We start from the raw sequence: 20,284 nt of genomic DNA, 5'->3' as shown, positions 1-20,284 counted from the left end.
CTTACCTGATGGGACACCCTCTTTTGGAGCTTGACAGTAAAGCAGAAAACAAAACATTAAGTTTAGATTAAATTCAGAACCACGTCTGAAACCCTGAGAGCGAGCATGAAGGTGACGATGGCAAGAGAAAAAAAACTACAAACCTTCAGCAGAACCTCAAGCTCATTACGGAGGGAACCAATCTGCTTGAGGCACGGCCAGGTACATGAGATATAGCTGATGCATGTTACATGATTGAATAAAAGACGTATCATAGATGCATGATGCATTGAGGTGGGAGTGAACAACTGCAGGCCATGAAGAGTGGACAGGTTGATGAGACCAGGACCACTGAATGATTTCTAACAAGAAGCAATTTCATGTTAAATCATATAATCACAGAAGAGCAGTGTCCCACTGTTTTAAGTTTGACATTTAACATTGATTTTAGTTCAGTTCTTTACGTTCATTCAGTTTTATTCACGCAAACTTGATCTTTAACAGTTGTTGTTTTTTTTAAATGATGTTAGACACAGTTAATATTTCTCTTCATGGTTCAGTCCAAATTACAGCCTGATGACTGTGTTGATTGAGATGTTTCAGTTATATTTTTAGTTTTCTACTTTTAGTAAAATGTCAGAGACAGAATCAGCTCACACATGAGAAAATGTTTGGGATTCTCGTTTTATTAATGACCGCAATGATTGATCTTTGTGAATGTCTGTGAATTGTGGACGTCTGTTTTAGTGGCTGTGTGTCTTTATTCAACATTTGGAGCTGCTGTTTGCTTCCGTGTCTTTATTTAAACTCTTCCTGTCGAACAGCACTTCAGGATTAACTCTAGCTAACAGTCAGATGTGGAGCGTTTCATACGTATCTTGGATGATCTCTGTCAATAAAAAGAATCAAAGCCAATCAAAGGATTTTATCCGTCTCTAAACACACAGAAAGAGATGGAGAGAGAGACGGTAAACTTTCTGGTCTTCATGTTTACATCGGTTGTGTAAAATTCAAATTTAAAGATTCCTATTTTTTATGCTTTTGTGCGAATATTATGTGAAAAAATTTGAATTTATTAACATAACATAATTTTTGTGGATTATCATTTTCCCATGTATAAATAAAACACTTTACAGCATGTCTTGATTTCCTGAAACAATACGTTATTCTATGTTTATTGGGATTTCCCTGCTGCTGTGTTGACTCAAATATGTAAAAAACATTTTCATTTAGACTCATTGTTTTCAACAGTTTGGAGTATTTGAATCAGTCTACATTATTGAACATTCAAATATGACAGGACATGACTAAAAATGGCTCAGGTTGAAAGTCACAGAAGTAGTTAAACTGAACCGTGAAAAAAAAAAAACAGTTTTACCACAATGAAATCTGCTCCACCCATAACACAGGGTAAATATAAGTGAGAGGTTTTCGTTATTGGTCAGGTGGAGACGGGATCAGTAAGAACACGACTTAACCCTCGTGCTACCTTTGGGGTCTCTGGGACCCCAAGCGAATGGACAGACAGATAGAGATCATGCAAGAGGGTAGCACGAGGGTTAAGAGGATTTCAGTTGGCAGAGCTTAAAGTTTGGTGAGTCTCTAAGGAAAATTACCTGAGCTGCCATGTGTGTTCAGAGACTTTCAGAGACCCCGTGTCTCTGAGCTGCAACCACAGCTTCTGTTCAAGCTGCCTGCAGAAATTCTGGGAACAAGCTGAAAACAAAAACTGTCCTATTTGTAAAAGAAAATCCTCAAAAGACAATCGCTTTCTGAATTTTACCTTGAAGGAACTGGCTGACTCCTTTGCCAAGAGACAGAGTCAAAGTTCAGCCATGATTGAAAAAGAAAAGGAGACAGAGAAGGAGGAAGTGGTGTGTGCAGAACACTCAGAAGTGCCTTACTGGTTCTGTGAGGATGAGCAGAAAGCTGTTTGTCCCGTCTGTGAGTTTTCTGTCCACCAGAGTCACAAAGTGGTTCCTCTCGAACAAGCAGTGAGTGACTTGAAGGAGCAGCTGAAATCTGACTTAAAGTCTCTGCAGGACAAGAGGGACAAATACGAACAAGTGGAGAACACTTACAATAAGATGATTCAACACTCCAAGAAGCAGCAGCTGTTCACAGAGAAGCAGATCAAAGCTGAGTTCAACAAGCTTCGCCAGTTCCTGAAAGAGGAAGAGGAGTCCAGACTGGTAGCTCTGAAGAAGGAAGAGGAGCAGAAAGGGGAGATCATCAGCAGAGAGATGAAGAAGATTCAGGAGCAGATCTCCTCTCTGTCAGTCAGCATCTCTGCTGTTGAACAAGAGCTGAAGAAAGCCAACGTGCCGTTCCTCAACAGTTATAAACCCACTCAGACCAGAGCCAGAGTCCAGCGGTCACTGCCAGATCCACAGCTGGTCTCAGGAGTCCTGACAGATGTGGCCAAACACCTGGGCAACCTGTCCTTCAGAGTCTGGGAGAAGATGAAGGAGAAGGTCCACTACAGTCCTGTCATTCTGGACCCAAACACTGCAAACCCCTGGCTCTATCTGTCTGATGATCTGACCAGTGTGAGACGTGGAGACACAAAGCAGGATCTCCCTGACAATCCAGAAAGATTCACTAAGTATAAAATTGTTCTGGGCTCTGAGGGCTTCAGCTCAGGGAAACACAGCTGGGAGGTGGAGGTGGGAGATCATCCTAAATGGCTGATAGGTTTAATCAAAGAGACAGCTGACAAGAATCAACCGAATATTTCACCAAAATACGGATTCTGGTGTTTACAGCATGTTAATGGAAAATACACTAACGGTGGTGGCAAGACTGTCACAGTGAAGAAGAGTCTCCAGAGAATCAGGGTCCAGCTGGACTATAAGAGTGAACAAGTGTCCTTCCACAACTCTGTAGACAAGACTGAGATCTACACCTACAGAAACACCTTCACTGAGAAACTCTTCCCATATTTTAATATCGGAGATGCTGTTGACGCCAAAACCTCAGATGTCAAAATCTGTCCAATTGAGATCAGGGTGTCTGCTGAAGCCTTGGTGACTGTTATTATAATCGTTAATTCATCAGTTTTAAGAAAAACACCCTCTTTTGTAGCTTGACAGTAAAACACAAAAGAAAACGATAAGTTTAGAGTAAATTCAGAACCAGGTCTGAAACCCCACAAGGAGCATGAAGGTGACAGTGGCAAGAAAAAAACAAACAAGAAACCTTAAGCAGAACCTCAAGCTCATCATATGGAGGAAATCAATCTGCTTGAGGCCCAGTCAGGTACATGAGATATAGCTGATGCATGTTACATGATTGAATAAAAGACATATCATAGATGCATGATGCATTGAGGTGGGAGTGGACAACTGCAGGCCATGAAGACTGGACAGGTTGATGAGACCAGGACCACTGAATGATTTCTAACAAGAAGGAATTTCATGTTAAATCATATAATCACAGAAGAGCAGTGTCCAACTGTTTTAATTTTGACATTTAACATTGACTTTAGTCAAATTCTTTAAGTTCATTCAGTTTTATTCACGCAAACTTGATCTTTAATATATATTTTTTTAAACAGAATTGTACGTGTAAAGTTTTTTTTAAATGATGATGATGTTAGACACAATTAATATTTCTCTTCATGGTTCAGACCAAATTACAGCCTGATGACTGTGTTGATTGAGATGTTTCAGTTATATTTTTAGTTTTCTACTTTTAGTAAAATGTCAGAGACAGAATCAGCTCACACATGAGAAAATGTTTGGGATTCTCGTTTTATTAATGACAACAATGACTGAACTTTGTGAATGTCTGTGAATTGTGGTCGTCTGTTTTAGTGGCTGTGTATCTTTATTCAACATTTGGAGCTGCTGTTTGCTCCCGTGTCTTTATTTAAACTCTTCCCGTCGAACAGCATTTCAGGATTGACTCTAGCTAACAGTCAGATGTGGAGCGTTTCATACGTATCTTGGATGATCTCTGTGAATAAAAAGAATCAAAGCCAATCAAAGGAGTTTTATCCGTCTGTAAACACACACACAGAGAGATGGAGAGAGAGACGGTAAACTTTCTGGTTTTCATGTTGACATCGATTGTGTAAAATGCAAATTTAAAGATTTGTATTTTTTGTGCTTTTTTTGTGAATTTTATGTGAAAATATTTGAATTTATTAACATAACATAATTTTTGTGGATTATCATCTCACCATGTATTAATAAAACACTTTATAGCGTGTCCTGATTTACTGAAAGAATACGTTACTATACGTTTATGGGAATTTCCCTGTTTTGCTGCTGTGTTGACTCAAATATGTAAAAGCACATTTTAAATTAGACTCATTGTTTTCAACAGTTTGGAGTATTTTAATCAGTCTACATTGAATACTGATCATTCAAATATGACGGGACATTGCTAAAAATGGCTCAGGTTGAAAGTCACAGAAGTAGTTAAACTGAACCTTTGAACCTTGAATAAAAACAGTTTTATTACAATGAAATCTGCTCCACCCACAACACAAGTTGAATATAAGTGAAAGGTTTTCGTTGTTGGTCAGGTGGAGACGGGATGAGTACTTAAGAACACGACTTAAGAGGATTTAAAGTGGCAGAGCTTAAAGTTTGGTGAGTCTCTAAATCTGGAATCAATCAAGAGAAATGGCTGAGAAACTTGTTGAAAATTACCTGAGCTGCCATGTGTGTTCAGAGACTTTTAGAGACGCCGTGTCTCTGAGCTGCAACCACAGCTTCTGTTCAAGCTGCCTGCAGAAATTCTGGGAACAAGCTGGAAACAAAAACTGTGCTATTTGTAAAAAGAAAATCCTCAAAAGAAAATCTCATACTGAATTTAGTGAACTGGCTGACTCCTTTGCCAAGAGGCAGAGTCAAAGTTCAGCCATGATTGAAAAAGAAAAGGAGACAGAGAAGGAGGAAGTGGTGTGTGCTGAACACTCAGAAGTGCCTTACTGGTTCTGTGAGGATGAGCAGAAAGCTGTTTGTCCCGTCTGTGAGTTTTCTCTCCACCAGAGTCACAAAGTGGTTCCTCTAGAAGAAGGAGTGAATGACTTGAAGGAGCAGCTGAAATCTGACTTAAAGTCTCTGCAGGACAAGAGGGACAAATACGAACAAGTGGAGAACACTTACAATGAGGTGATTCAACACTCCAAGAACCAGCAGCTGTTCACAGAGAAGCAGATCAAAGCTGAGTTCAACAAGCTTCACCAGTTCCTGAAAGAGGAAGAGGAGTCCAGACTGGCAGCTCTGAATAAGGATGGGGAGCAGAAAGGGGATATTATCAGCAGAGAGATGAAGAAGATTCAGGAGCAGATCTCCTCTCTGTCAGTCAGCATCTCTGCTGTTGAACAAGAGCTGAAGAAAGCCAACGTGCCGTTCCTCAACAGTTATAAACCCACTCAGACCAGAGCCAGAGCCCAGTGGTCACTGCCAGATCCACAGCTGGTCTCAGGAGTCCTGATTAATGTGGCCAAACACCTGGGCAACCTGTCCTTCAGAGTCTGGGAGAAGATGAAGGAGAAGGTCCACTACAGTCCTGTCATTCTGGACCCAAACACTGCAAACCCCTGGCTCTATCTGTCTGATGATCTGACCAGTGTGAGATGGGGAGAAACAAAGCAGGATCTCCCTGACAATCCAGAAAGATTCCCTGTGTATCCTGAAGTTCTGGGCTCTGAGGGCTTCAGCTCAGGGAAACACAGCTGGGAGGTGGAGGTAGGAGATCATCCTAAATGGATTATAGGTTTAAGCAAAGAGACCGTTGACAAGAATCAACCGATGTTTTCACCAAAATATGGACAGTGGTGTTTAAAGCATGATGATGGAGAATACACTGATGGTGAAGCCAAGACTGTCACAGTGAAAAAGAGTCTCCAGAGGATCAGGGTCCAGCTGGACTATGAGAGTGGACAGGTGTCCTTCTACAACTCTGAAAAGAAGACTAAGATCTACACCTACAGAGACACCTTCACTGAGAAACTCTTCCCATATTTTGATATCGGAGATGCTGTTGATGCCAAAACCCCCAACATCAAAATCTGTCCAACTGAGATCAGCGTGTCTGCTGAGGCCTAGATGACTATTATTATAATCGTTATTTTATCAGCTTTAAGAAAATCCTAGTTAAAACTGCAAACTTACATGATGGGACACCCTCTTTTGTAGCTTGACATTAAAGCACAAAACACAACTTTAAGTTTAGAGTAAATTCAGAACCAGGTCTGAAACAGCCAGAGCAAGCACGAAGGTGACGTTGGGAAGAGAAACCTTAAGCAGAACCTCAAGCTCACCATGGAGGGAACCAATCTGCTTGAGGCCGGCCAGGTATATGAGATACAGCTGAGCAGTGTCCCACTGTTTTATTGTTGATATTTAACGTTAACTTTAGTTCCATTCTTTACGTTCAATTGTATGTGTACATTTTTTTTTTAAATGATGTTAGACACAATTAATATTTCTCTTCATGGTTCAGTCCAAATTACAGCCTGATGACTGTGTTGATTGAAATGTTTCACTCATATTTTTAGTTCTCTAGTTTTAGTAAAATGTCAGAGACAGAATCAGCTCACACATGAGAAAATGTTTGGGATTCTCGTTTTATTAATGACCACAATGATTGATCTTTGTGAATGTCTGTGAATTGTGGATGTCTGTTTTAGTGGCTGTGTGTCTTTATTCAACATTTGGAGCTGCTGTTTGCTCCTGTGTCTTTATTTAAACTCTTCCTGTCTAACAGCACTTCAGGATTGACTCTAGCTAACAGTCAGATGTCAAGCGTTTCATACGTATCTTGGATGATCTCTGTCAATAAAAAGAATCAAAGCCAATCAAAGGAGTTTCATCCGTCTGTAAACACACACAGAGAGATGGAGAGAGAGACGGTAAACTTTCTATTTAAACGTTTTTTTATTGTTAACACCTTAACACATGTTCACGTGAGAGAACAGAGCAATAATCCGAAGAAGAATCCGAGAACTAGAGGATTAATATTATTATACAGAAGTAAAACCCAAACTGACAAAAAGGGACAAACTGGAAAGAGTCAGCTGCAGAGAAATGATCGAAGAAGCCGGGAAACAGAGGGAGAGGGGGTGGGGGGTGGTGGAAAGAGTGAAAGAGAGCCGACACATAGAAGCTTGCTCAGTGTTTTCAGTGCAGCTCAGCGGCTGGAGAAAGAAGATGGCAGAAGTTCAGAGCGAACACGGCGGCTACGGTTTCTCTCAGTGACGCTTCGTCTGACTAAACAGCTTGGCAGGAAGGCAGCAGAGCTCGCACTGACCCCGAGAGACCAGAGGAGGACACTTTATGCAGCTTAGAAGCAGAGCTGCGCCGCCAGGTACGTCTGATGATTTAGCGGCGTCATTTTTGCAGGCCTGATCGTTAATCTTAGTGGAAGCTGGAGAACAATGAGCTGACGCGACGCTAAGGTCAGCCCGCTCGTGCAGCTACATTAGGAGCATCAGCCTGCCATCCATCTGCGTGCTTGTGCTTTACTTTTGTGCTCATTCGCTCTTTGAACCGCCTCTAATCTGTCTGCGGGGACAGATCCCCCCCCCCCCCCCCATCGCGTGTCCCCCTCAGCTGTGCACGCAAGGGGGCCGTCCTGCACTGACAACACAGAGCCACCATAGAAAAGCATGCGAAATAATCGTCATCATCATCATCATCACTGTCGACTTCCTCACAGTCGTCCTCAGTACCACAGTCATTAATATAATAAACTTTATCATTATAATCATCTTTGTTATATCATCTGGAGACAAAAATAGTTATATGCACTTAAAAAGCTGAGAAAAATAGAGAAAGGTGGAGTATACCAGCATTCAGTAGAAAATGAGAACCCAAATAAAAACACCAAAAAAAAAAGAACAAGTCTCCTGTTAACTGTCATGCAAAACAAAATAAATAAAATAAAATAAAATAAAATAAAAAAGGCCAGCTACGATGCCAGTTAGTTGCAGGTGTGTAATACTGTGTACTCCCTCGTTTTAAATATGTGAATCTTATTATAGTGATTTTCAAGGCTATTAACACACTAAGAAGAACAGAAGAACGACACCTTTGTACTGTACATGCTGCTTTTTCTCCTTTTTTGTAAGGGGCGGAGCTGGGGTCATGTTTGTGACCTTTTGGCCTTTGTTAAAGGGGAACTACTGTTTTTTTTTTACAACCTTGACCTTATTTCTAGCATAAAATACGACCGTCTACTCACCCATATAACTTTTGTGTCATTTGCACTCGTTCAGGAGATAATTAGATCAGCATATATCCATATAGTGGGAGTGAATGGGGCACCAAGACGCAGAATATTGGTGAAATTAACAAGTTTCACGGGAAATAATCTCCTGAACGAGTGCAAATGACACAAAAGTTATATGGGTGAGTAGATGGTCATATTTTATGCTAGAAATAAGGTTCAGGTTGTAAAAAACAGTAGTTCCCCTTTAACACAAAAACGACGAGAGGCCGAACCGGACGTGAACTTGTTAAAAAAGAAGAAAAAAAAAACGATGAAGCTTTTGGAGGGACAGCTCCTCTGTTAATATGTGTTTTGGAGTGACAAACGTCCCACTCCGGCACAGGATAGGCAGCGGCCTCAGTGGAAGAGAGATAAGACACCACAAAACGGCCACAGAAGGCGCCGATCTGAAGTCGCAGGAGAAGCAGAAAAGAAGTTCACACCATGTTGGTCGTTACAAGAAAACACATGCAGAATGCAAATCTTTTAAAACGAACAAAAAAAAACAAAAAACAGTCACGCTTTACACGGAGCATTGTCCCTTTGAACAGCTACAGACAGTACTTGCACAAGTGCACGAGTCGTACAATAGCAAAAAAACCCCAAAAAAGAATGAAAATACCCACTAAAATAAATAAATAAATATTCAAAATAAATAGAAACCTGAGGACTGTTCACCAAAAACCGACTGCCTTGTCTCTTAACATCTTGGTCTGACCGACGGGGGGGGGGGAGACAAATGTGAAGGCAGCCAATGGTGGACGAGCAAAGTACAGCGGTACAGCTGATCGCAAAGTGAACTCCCGCCAAATCAGTTTTCAGTGCTGCGATGTCCATCCGTTCAGTCCCGATTCAGTCCTGATTCAATCCCGGTTCAGTCCTGGTTCAACCCTCCACCGCTGGCACAAGCACTTTATGTCATAAAAAGCTAATAACACTTTCCCGTAACACAAAAATCAAAGAGAACAACACAGTAAAAACACAATGCATGAAAATAATAATATGTATATAAGAAAAATTAAAAGTCCTGGGCTGAAGGCAGGGGACTGATGCGTCCTCCGAAATAACACCTTCCTCATCCGTCTCTCACACAACGCACACCTCTTAAAATGTTAAAATGTCCCACCAGGCTTGTAAAGAATGCACACTGAGATGCAACCAATACACATGCTTGCAGACACACACACACACATAAATCACAAATCACAAATATTGCACCCTGTGGCTAAAGACTGTCCTGAAACGACAAACCACGAAACGAACGCACCCGTCATCCTTTATTACTGATATGGGCCGAAGTGTTGGTTAATCGTCTGTGTGTGCTTTGTTTAGTGAAGGCAGCGACAGCACCAGCTTCTGCACTATGTCTTTTTGGAAGCGAGAGTCATTTCTCTTATCGATTCAGAAGAAACAAATAAAAGAGATAGATAGATTATAAAATAAATACATAAAAGGGAGGGCTATTGTTTTTCCAGACAGCACCGAGATATTTAAGCGAGTTAAAAATATTTCCTCAGACAGGAAAAGAGCGCTGATACTGCAAACCCACTCAGACCAGAGCCAGAGCGCAGTGGTCACTGCCAGATCCACAGCTGGTCTCAGGAGTCCTGATAGATGTGGCCCAACACCTGGGCAACCTGTCCTTCAGAGTCTGGGAGAAGATGAAGGAGAAGGTCCACTACAGTCCTGTCATTCTGGACCCAAACACTGCAAGCCCCCAGCTCTATCTGTCTGATGATCTGACCAGCATGGCCGTGGTAGTGGGGGGAAAAGGGGACCTGACTACCCAGAGCCCGAGTAGGGAGAGGGCCCATGAAAATCCAGATTATTTTTTTGAATGAATGAATGAATGAATGAATTGGGCGTTCCAATTAATTGGTATCATAATGCATTTCAAATATATTGATAACATCAACTCAGAGAATGAACTTTGTGTCACAGCCCTCCCAACATATTGGACATTCTGGGGGCCCCCTCTTGCAGACGCAAAATGGTTTAGTCCGCCCATAGACAGCGGCTGGCGACAAGCACGTCAGTGACCGCAGATTGAATGACCTGGAGGCTAGCTGTCATCATGCCGCCCAAAAAACTCAAATCGGGGAACCAGAAAAAGAAAGAGCAGAAAGAAAAAGAAATAAGGCAGAATGAGGGGAAGCAACTGTTAACTGCTTTCTTTCCGAAAGGAGAACCGAGTTTACTTGTTGTGTAACTGCATCCATTAACGTTGTCGTAGTCCAGAGTCAGTTGGCATTTACTGGGATGTAAATTACATCCTTACATCTCGTGTAAGGCTTTAGCAAGGCTTTATTTCTTTTTCTGCAAGCTTGAAAAATTAGATAGTTTATTTGATTTGATTCTCTGTGTACAGTTGTTGGCTCCTGTTCAAGAATAAATGTTTTGAAATCAAAATGTGTCATTGATCAAAACGTTAGTACACAAACCAGATGCAGCCTAATGTTTATAGGTGTTTGAGCACAAGTAGGCCAAATGCATCAATTCAGGTGGCGAATGAAAGAACCAGTCATCAATATAATCTGATCTGATTTTAGCTTAAAACCTGATTTATGCTTGTTTATTTATAAAAAAAAAAAATGCCCCAATTTTTTTTTTTTTTTTTTTTTTTTTTTTACTTGCGTGCTTCGTGCACTGGCAGGGATAGGGGCCCACTGACATTAAGAGTGTACAGGGCCCAGAATTTGGTGCTACGCCCCTGCTGACCAGTGTGAGACGTGGAGACACAGAACAGGATCTCCCTGACAATCCAGAAAGCTCAACCATGATGATGTTTTTGGCTCTGAGGGCTTCAGCTCAGGGAAACACAGCTGGGAGGTGGAGGTGGGAGATCATCCTAAATGAACTATACGTTTAACCAAAGAGACAGTTGAGAAGAATCAACCGATTGCTTCACCAAAATACAGATTCTGGTGTTTAGTGCATAGTGATGTAAAATACACTGATGGTGATGACAAAACTATCACAGTGAAGAAGAGTCTCCAGACGATCAGGGTCCAGCTGGACTATGAGAGTGGACAGGTGTCCTTCTACAACTCTGAAGACAAGACTGAGATCTACACCTACAGAGACACCTTCACTGAGAAACTCTTCCCATATTCTGGTATCGGAGTTTTTGTTGATGCCAAAACCTCTGACATCAAAATCTGTCCAACTGACATCGGGGTGTCTGCTGAGGCCTAGGTGACTATTATTATAATCATTATTTTATCAGCTTTAAGAAAATCATAGTTAAAACGTCAAACTTACATGATGGTAGACCCTCTTTTGTAGCTTAATTAGACTAATTGTTTTCAACAGTTTGGAGTATTTTAATCAGTCTACATTGAATACTGAACATTCAAATATTAGGGGACATGGCTAAAAATGTCTCTGGTTGAAAGTTACAGAAGTAGTTAAATGTCTCAGAACTGCAACCATAAATTCTGTTCAAACTACCTGCAACAGTTCAAAATGACTTTTTACTTAACAAGGGAGACCTACACAATATTAGGAAGGTGGTCATAATGTTATGCCTGATCAGTGTACACTTCACTAAAGTTTCTGACTGGTTCTGTGCTGCAGCTTAATGGGCTTAGATACTTTACATCTTACTTTCAGCAGGTAAACAGCTTACCAATGTGACAAAAACTAATATAAATAGTCGTTCAATGAGTCGTCTACCTGTGTTTCAGGACTTTTCCATATGCACGTCTCTCAAGCATAGGAGCTGACAGGGTTTGACAGTCACAGCAAAGGTTTATGGAGAATTCCTTAAAGATTTTTAACAAAGAAACAGCACCATCTAGTGGGGACACACTCAAAAAGAAGTTTGACTGTTTTATTACAATGAAATCAGCTCCACCCATAACACAGGTAAATGAAAGTGGAAGATTTTTTGTTGTTGATCGGTTGGAGAAGGGACAACACGACTTAAGAGGATTTCAAGTGGCAGAGCTTAAAGTTTGGTGAGTCTCTAAATCTGGAATCAATCAACAGAAATGGCTGAGAAACTTTTGGAAAATTACCTGAGCTGCCATGTGTGTTCAGAGACTTTCAGAGACCCCGTGTCTCTGAGCTGCAACCACAGCTTCTGTTCAAGCTGCCTGCAGAAATTCTGGGAAACAGTTGAAAACAAAAACTGTCCTATTTGTAAAAGAAAATCCTCAAAAGAAAATCTCAGGGTGAATTTTACCCTGAAGGAACTGGCTGACTCCTTTGCCAAGAGGCAGAGTCAAAGTTCAGCCATGATTGAAAAAGAAAAGGAGACAGAGAAGGAGGAAGTGGTGTGTGTTGAACACTCAGAAGTGCCTTACTGGTTCTGTGAGGATGAGCAGAAAGCTGTTTGTCCCGTCTGTGAGTTTTCTCTCCACCAGAGTCACAAAGTGGTTCCTCTAGAACAAGCAGTGAATGACTTAAAGGAGCAGCTGAAATCTGACTTAAAGTCTCTGCAGGACAAGAGGGACAAATACGAACAAGTGAAGGACACTTACAGTGAGGTGATTCAACACTCCAAGAACCAGCAGCTGTTCACAGAGAAGCAGATCAAAGATGAGTTCAACAAGCTTCGCCAGTTCCTGAAAGAGGAAGAGGAGTCCAGACTGGCAGCTCTGAAGAAGGAAGAGGAGCAGAAAGGGGAGATTATCAGCAGAGAGATGAAGAAGATTCAGGAGCAGATCTCCTCCCTGTCAGTCAGCATCTCTGCTGTTGAACAAGAGCTGAAGAAAGCCAACGTGCCATTCCTCAACAGTTATAAACCCACTCAGACCAGAGCCAGAGCCCAGTGGTCACTGCCAGATCCACAGCTGGTCTCAGGAGTCCTGATAGATGTGGCCAAACACCTGGGGAACCTGTCCTTCAGAGTCTGGGAGAAGATGAAGGAGAAGGTCCACTACAGTCCTGTCATTCTGGACCCAAACACTGCAAACCCCCGTCTCTATCTGTCTGATGATCTGACCAGTGTGAGACATGGAGACACAAAGCAGGATCTCCCTCACAATCCAGAGAGATTAACTGAGTATGCTGAAGTTCTGGGCTCTGAGGGCTTCAGCTCAGGGAAACACAGCTGGGAGGTGGAGGTGGGAGATCATCCTATATGGATTATAGGTTTAACCAAAGAGACCGCTAATAAGAATCAACTGAAGATTTCACCAGAGAACGGATTCTGGTGTTTAGAGCTTAGTGATGGAAAATACACTTACGGTTATGACAAGACTGTCACAGTGAAAAAGAGTCTCCAGAGGATCAGGGTCCAGCTGGACTATGAGAGTGGACAGGTGTCCTTCTACAACTCTGAAGACAAGACTGAGATCTACACCTACAGAGACACCTTCACTGAGAAACTCTTCCCATATTCTGGTATCGGAGTTTTTGTTGATGCCAAAACCTCTGACATCAAAATCTGTCCAACTGACATCGGGGTGTCTGCTGAGGCCTAGGTGACTATTATTATAATCATTATTTTATCAGCTTTAAGAAAATCATAGTTAAAACGTCAAACTTACATGATGGTAGACCCTCTTTTGTAGCTTAATTAGACTAATTGTTTTCAACAGTTTGGAGTATTTTAATCAGTCTACATTGAATACTGAACATTCAAATATTAGGGGACATGGCTAAAAATGTCTCTGGTTGAAAGTTACAGAAGTAGTTAAATGTCTCAGAACTGCAACCATAAATTCTGTTCAAACTACCTGCAACAGTTCAAAATGACTTTTTACTTAACAAGGGAGACCTACACAATATTAGGAAGGTGGTCATAATGTTATGCCTGATCAGTGTACACTTCACTAAAGTTTCTGACTGGTTCTGTGCTGCAGCTTAATGGGCTTAGATACTTTACATCTTACTTTCAGCAGGTAAACAGCTTACCAATGTGACAAAAACTAATATAAATAGTCGTTCAATGAGTCGTCTACCTGTGTTTCAGGACTTTTCCATATGCACGTCTCTCAAGCATAGGAGCTGACAGGGTTTGACAGTCACAGCAAAGGTTTATGGAGAATTCCTTAAAGATTTTTAACAAAGAAACAGCACCATCTAGTGGGGACACACTCAAAAAGAAGTTTGACTGTTTTATTACAATGAAATCAGCTCCACCCATAACACAGGTAAATGAAAGTGGAAGATTTTTTGTTGTTGATCGGTTGGAGAAGGGACAACACGACTTAAGAGGATTTCAAGTGGCAGAGCTTAAAGTTTGGTGAGTCTCTAAATCTGGAATCAATCAACAGAAATGGCTGAGAAACTTTTGGAAAATTACCTGAGCTGCCATGTGTGTTCAGAGACTTTCAGAGACCCCGTGTCTCTGAGCTGCAACCACAGCTTCTGTTCAAGCTGCCTGCAGAAATTCTGGGAAACAGTTGAAAACAAAAACTGTCCTATTTGTAAAAGAAAATCCTCAAAAGAAAATCTCAGGGTGAATTTTACCCTGAAGGAACTGGCTGACTCCTTTGCCAAGAGGCAGAGTCAAAGTTCAGCCATGATTGAAAAAGAAAAGGAGACAGAGAAGGAGGAAGTGGTGTGTGTTGAACACTCAGAAGTGCCTTACTGGTTCTGTGAGGATGAGCAGAAAGCTGTTTGTCCCGTCTGTGAGTTTTCTCTCCACCAGAGTCACAAAGTGGTTCCTCTAGAACAAGCAGTGAATGACTTAAAGGAGCAGCTGAAATCTGACTTAAAGTCTCTGCAGGACAAGAGGGACAAATACGAACAAGTGAAGGACACTTACAGTGAGGTGATTCAACACTCCAAGAACCAGCAGCTGTTCACAGAGAAGCAGATCAAAGATGAGTTCAACAAGCTTCGCCAGTTCCTGAAAGAGGAAGAGGAGTCCAGACTGGCAGCTCTGAAGAAGGAAGAGGAGCAGAAAGGGGAGATTATCAGCAGAGAGATGAAGAAGATTCAGGAGCAGATCTCCTCCCTGTCAGTCAGCATCTCTGCTGTTGAACAAGAGCTGAAGAAAGCCAACGTGCCATTCCTCAACAGTTATAAACCCACTCAGACCAGAGCCAGAGCCCAGTGGTCACTGCCAGATCCACAGCTGGTCTCAGGAGTCCTGATAGATGTGGCCAAACACCTGGGGAACCTGTCATTAAGAGTCTGGGAGAAGATGAAGGAGAAGGTCCACTACAGTCCTGTCATTCTGGACCCAAACACTGCAAACCCCCGTCTCTATCTGTCTGATGATCTGACCAGTGTGAGACATGGAGACACAAAGCAGGATCTCCCTGACAATCCAGAGAGATTAACTGAGTATGCTGAAGTTCTGGGCTCTGAGGGCTTCAGCTCAGGGAAACACAGCTGGGAGGTGGAGGTGGGAGATCATCCTATATGGATTATAGGTTTAACCAAAGAGACCGCTAATAAGAATCAACTGAAGATTTCACCAGAGAACGGATTCTGGTGTTTAGAGCTTAGTGATGGAAAATACACTTACGGTTATGACAAGACTGTCACAGTGAAAAAGAGTCTCCAGAGGATCAGGGTCCAGCTGGACTATGAGAGTGGACAGGTGTCCTTCTACAACTCTGACGACAAGAATGAGATCTACACCTACAGAGACACCTTCACTGAGAAACTCTTCCCATATTTTTATATCAGAGTTGCTGTTGATGCCAAAACCTGTGGCATCAAAATCTGTCCAACTGAGATCAGGGTGTCTGCTGAGGCCTAGGTGACTATTATTATAATCGTTATTTTGTCAGATTTAAGAAAATCCTTGTTAAAACGGCAAACTTACATGATGGGACACCCTCTTTTGTAGCTTGACAATAAGATAAGATAAGATAAGACATGTTAATTGATCCCACGTATGGGAAATTAACTTGTCACAGTAGCACAGAATTGTCAAAATATACAAAACAGTGACGAAAAAAAAAACACAAGTACTGATTTGAAAAATATATACAAAAAAATAACAACAAATATAAAGACATTCTGTATATACACTGTGGTGGTGGAATAATAATTTACAAATAAATAGATTGCTAAAAACTTCAGGAAAAACTATAAGTTGGTGAGGTAGTGGTGTGTGCAAAAAGGCAGATTTATTTGTGCAAAATGACAGTTCTTATTGTCTCAGGCTGGTGTTGTACAGCCTGATGGCAGTTGGAATGAATGACCTGCGGTAGCGTTCCTTCTTGCAGCGTGGATGCAGCAGTCTGCTGCTGAAGGAGCTGCTGAGGTCTGAAACAGTCTGATGCAGTGGGTGAGAGGGGTTGTCCATGATTGATGTCAGCTTGGCTAACATCCTCCTCTCACCCACCTCCTCGATGGAGTCCAGAGAGCAGTCCAGGACAGAGCCGGCCCGTCTGACCAGCTTGTTCAGTCTCTTCCTGTCCCTCTCTGAGCTTCCACTGCTCCAGCAGACCACTGCATATAGGATGGCAGAAGCCACCACAGAGTCATAAAAAGTCCTGAGCAGTGCCCTGCACACTCCAAAGGACCTCAGTCGTCTAAGCAGTTGGAGACGACTTTGGCCCTTCTTGTACAGGGCGTTTGTGTTATGTGTCCAGTCCAGTTTATTGTTAAGGTGAACACCCAGGTACTTGTAATCCTCCACGACCTCAATGTCCAAGCCCTGGATGTTCACCGGTGCAGTCAGCTGTGGTTTCCTGCTGAAGTTGATCACCATCTCCTTTGTCTTGCTGGCGTTGATGTGCAGGTGTAATAAAGCACAAAACGTTAAGTTTAGAGTAAATTCAGAACCAGGCCTGAAACCCCCAGAGCAAGCACAAAGGTGACGATGGAAAGAAAAAAAAATCCCTTTTAACAGGAAAAAACCTTGAGCAGAACCTCAACCAATCTGCTTCTGCCAGGTATATGAGATATAGCTGATGCATGTTACATGATTGAATACAAGACATATCATAGATGCATGATGCATTGTCAAATATTAGGTCCCCTAATATTTGAACATTCAAATATTAGGGGACCTGGCTAAAAATTGCTCAGGTTGAAAGTTACAGAAGTAGTTAAACTGAACCTTTGAACCTTGAAAAAAAAAAAAAAAAAGTTTTATTACAATGAACAGCTCCACCCATAACACAGTTAAATATAAGTGAAAGGTTTTTGTTGTTAGTCGGGTGGAGACGGGATCAGTACTCCAGAACACGACTTAAGAGGATTTCAAGTGGCAGAGCTTAAAGTTTGGTGAGTCTCTAAATCTGGAATCAATCAACAGAAATGGCTGAGAAACTTTTTGAAAATTTCCTGAGCTGCCATGTGTGTTCAGAGACTTTCAGAGACCCCGTGTCCCTGAGCTGCAACCACAGCTTCTGTTCAAGCTGCCTGCACAAATTCTGGGAAAAAGCTGGAAACAAAAACTGTGCTATTTGTAAAAAGAAAATCATCAAAAGAAAATCTCATACTGAATTTAGTGAACTGGCTGACTCATTTGCCAAGAGGCAGAGTCAAAGTTCAGCCATGATTGAAAAAGAAAAGGAGACAGAGAAGGAGGAAGTGGTGTGTGCTGAACACTCAAAAGTGCCTTACTGGTTCTGTGAGGATGAGCAGAAAGCTGTTTGTCCTGTCTGTGAGTTTTCTCTCCACCAGAGTCACAAAGTGGTTCCTCTAGAACAAGCAGTGAATGACTTGAAGGAGCAGCTGAAATCTGACTTAAAGTCTCTGCAGGACAAGAGGGACGAATACAAACAAGTGGAGAACACTTACAATAAGATGATTCAACACTCCAAGAACCAGCAGCTGTTCACAGAAAAGCAGATCAAAGCTGAGTTCAACAAGCTTCGTCAGTTCCTGAACGAGGAAGAGGAGTCCAGACTGGCAGCTCTGAAGAAGGAAGAGGAGCAGAAAGGGCAGATCATCAGCAGAGAGATGAAGAAGATTCAGGAGCAGATCTCCTCTCTGTCAGTCAGCATCTCTGCTGTTGAACAAGAGCTGAAGAAAGCCAACGTGCCGTTCCTCAACAGTTATAAACCCACTCAGACCAGAGCTGGAGCCCAGTGGTCACTGCCAGATCCACATCTGGTCTCAGGAGTCCTGATAGATGTGGCCAAACACCTGGGGAACCTGTCCTTCAGAGTCTGGGAGAAGATGAAGGAGACGGTCCACTACAGTCCTGTCATTCTGGACCCAAACACTGCAAACCCCTGGATCTGTCTGTCTGATGATCTGACCAGTGTGAGACGTGGAGACAAAGAGCAGGATCTCCCTGACAATCCAGAAAGATTGATTAAGTATACCAGTGTTCTGGGCTCTGGGGGCTTCAGCTCAGGGAAAAACATCTGGGAGGTGGAGGTGGGAGATCATCCTAAATGGCTGATAGGTTTAACCAAAGAGACAGCTGACAAGAATCAACCGAATATTTCACCAAAATACGGATTCTGGTGTTTACAGCATGTTAATGGAAAATACACTAACGGTGGTGGCAAGACTGTGACAGTGAAGAAGAGTCTCCAGAGAATCAGGGTCCAGCTGGACTATGAGAGTGGACAGGTGTCCTTCCACAACTCTGTAGACAAGACTGAGATCTACACCTACAGAAACACCTTCACTGAGAAGCTCTTCCCATATTTTAATATCGGAGATGCTGTTAATGCCAAAACCTCAGATGTCAAAATCTGTCCAACTGAGATCAGGGTGTCTGCTGAAGCCTAGGTGACTGTTATTACAATCGTTAATTCATCAGTTTTAAGAAAAACACCCTCTTTTGTAGCTTGACAGTAAAGCACAAAAGAAAACGATAAGTTTAGAGTAAATTCAGAACCAGGTCTGAAACCCCACAAGGAGCATGAAGGTGACGGTGGCAAGAAAAAAAAAAACAAGAAACCTTAAGCAGAACCTCAAGCTCATCATATGGAGGAAATCAATCTGCTTGAGGCCCAGGCAGGTACATGAGATATAGCTGATACATGTTACATGATTGAATAAAAGACGTATCATAGATGCATGATGCATTGAGGTGGTAGTGGACAACTGCAGGCCAAGAAGACTGGACAGGTTGATAAGACCAGGACCACTGAATGATTTCTAACAAGAAGGAATTTCATGTTAAATCATATAATCACAGAAGAGCAGTGTCCCACTGTTTTAAATTTGAGATTTAACATTGACTTTAGTCAAATTCTTTAAGTTCATTCAGTTTTATTCACGCAAACTTGATCTTTAATAGATTTTTTTTAAACAGAATTGTATGTGTAAAGTTTTTTTTAAATGATGTTAGACACAATTAATATTTCTCTTCATGGTTCAGACCAAATTACAGCCTGATGACTGTGTTGATTCAGATGTTTCAGTTATATTTTTAGTTTTCTAGTTTTAGTAAAATGTCAGAGACAGAATCAGCTCACACATGAGAAAATGTTTGTGATTCTCGTTTTATTAATGACAACAATGACTGAACTTTGTGAATGTCTGTGAATTGTGGTCGTCTGTTTTAGTGGCTGTGTGTCTTTATTCAACATTTGGAGCTGCTGTTTGCTCCCGTGTCTTTATTTAAACTCTTCCCGTCGAACAGCACTTCAGGATTGACTCCAGCTAACAGTCAGATGTGGAGCGTTTCATACGTATCTTGGATGATCTCTGTGAATAAAAAGAATCAAAGCCAATCAAAGGAGTTTTATCCGTCTGTAAACACACACACAGAGAGATGGAGAGAGAGACGGTATACTTTCTGGTTTTCATGTTGACATCGATTGTGTAAAATGCAAATTTAAAGATTTGTATTTTTTGTGCTTTTTTTGTGAATTTTATGTGAAAATATTTGAATTTATTAACATAACATAATTTTTGTGGATTATCATCTCATCATGTATTAATAAAACACTTTATAGCGTGTCCTGATTTACTGAAAGAATACGTTATTATACGTTTATGGGAATTTCCCTGTTTTGCTGCTGTGTTGACTCAAATATGTAAAAGCACATTTTAAATTAGACTCATTGTTTTCAACAGTTTGGAGTATTTTAATCAGTCTACATTGAATACTGAACATTCAAATATGACGGGACATTGCTAAAAATGGCTCAGGTTGAAAGTCACAGAAGTAGTTAAACTGAACCTTTGAACCTTGAATAAAAACAGTTTTATTACAATGAAATCAGCTCCACCCATAACACAAGTAAATATAAGT

The 20,284-nt window shown here is 41.5% G+C and overlaps 4 protein-coding genes across 4 annotated transcripts; all 4 read left to right on the top strand.

Moving 5' to 3' along the window:
- Positions 1–105: 105 nt before the first annotated feature.
- LOC311493246 (uncharacterized protein) lies at positions 106–6,041 on the top strand (the record flags this gene model as incomplete). The annotated part of the gene is made up of 3 exons (XM_084551806.1): positions 106–111; positions 1,587–2,989; positions 4,607–6,041. 3 exons carry the CDS (start codon positions 106–108, stop codon positions 6,039–6,041), a joined length of 2,844 nt encoding a protein of 947 aa, XP_084407932.1.
- A 5,659-nt stretch (positions 6,042–11,700) lies between these two features.
- Positions 11,701–13,634, top strand: LOC311493244 (nuclear factor 7, brain-like; the record flags this gene model as incomplete). The annotated part of the gene is made up of 1 exon (XM_084551804.1): positions 11,701–13,634. The coding sequence occupies exon 1, from the start codon at positions 12,198–12,200 to the stop codon at positions 13,632–13,634; it is 1,437 nt and encodes a 478-aa protein (XP_084407930.1). The 5' UTR covers positions 11,701–12,197.
- A 300-nt stretch (positions 13,635–13,934) lies between these two features.
- On the top strand, positions 13,935–16,147 carry LOC311492810 (nuclear factor 7, brain-like). The gene has a single exon (XM_084551224.1). The coding sequence runs from the start codon at positions 14,432–14,434 to the stop codon at positions 15,866–15,868; it is 1,437 nt and encodes a 478-aa protein (XP_084407350.1). The 5' UTR covers positions 13,935–14,431; the 3' UTR covers positions 15,869–16,147.
- Positions 16,148–17,315: 1,168 nt separating this feature from the next.
- On the top strand, positions 17,316–19,230 carry LOC311492811 (zinc-binding protein A33-like). The gene has a single exon (XM_084551225.1). The coding sequence runs from the start codon at positions 17,380–17,382 to the stop codon at positions 18,808–18,810; it is 1,431 nt and encodes a 476-aa protein (XP_084407351.1). The 5' UTR covers positions 17,316–17,379; the 3' UTR covers positions 18,811–19,230.
- The last annotated feature ends 1,054 nt before the right edge of the window (positions 19,231–20,284 follow it).

The sequence above is a fragment of the Chelon labrosus genome (genome assembly GCF_963514085.1).
Source record: "Chelon labrosus genome assembly, chromosome: 9".
Taxonomy (NCBI): Eukaryota; Metazoa; Chordata; class Actinopteri; order Mugiliformes; family Mugilidae; genus Chelon; species Chelon labrosus.
Note: the sequence above shows the minus strand (reverse complement) of the source record. Positions and strands in the feature narration are given on the sequence as shown.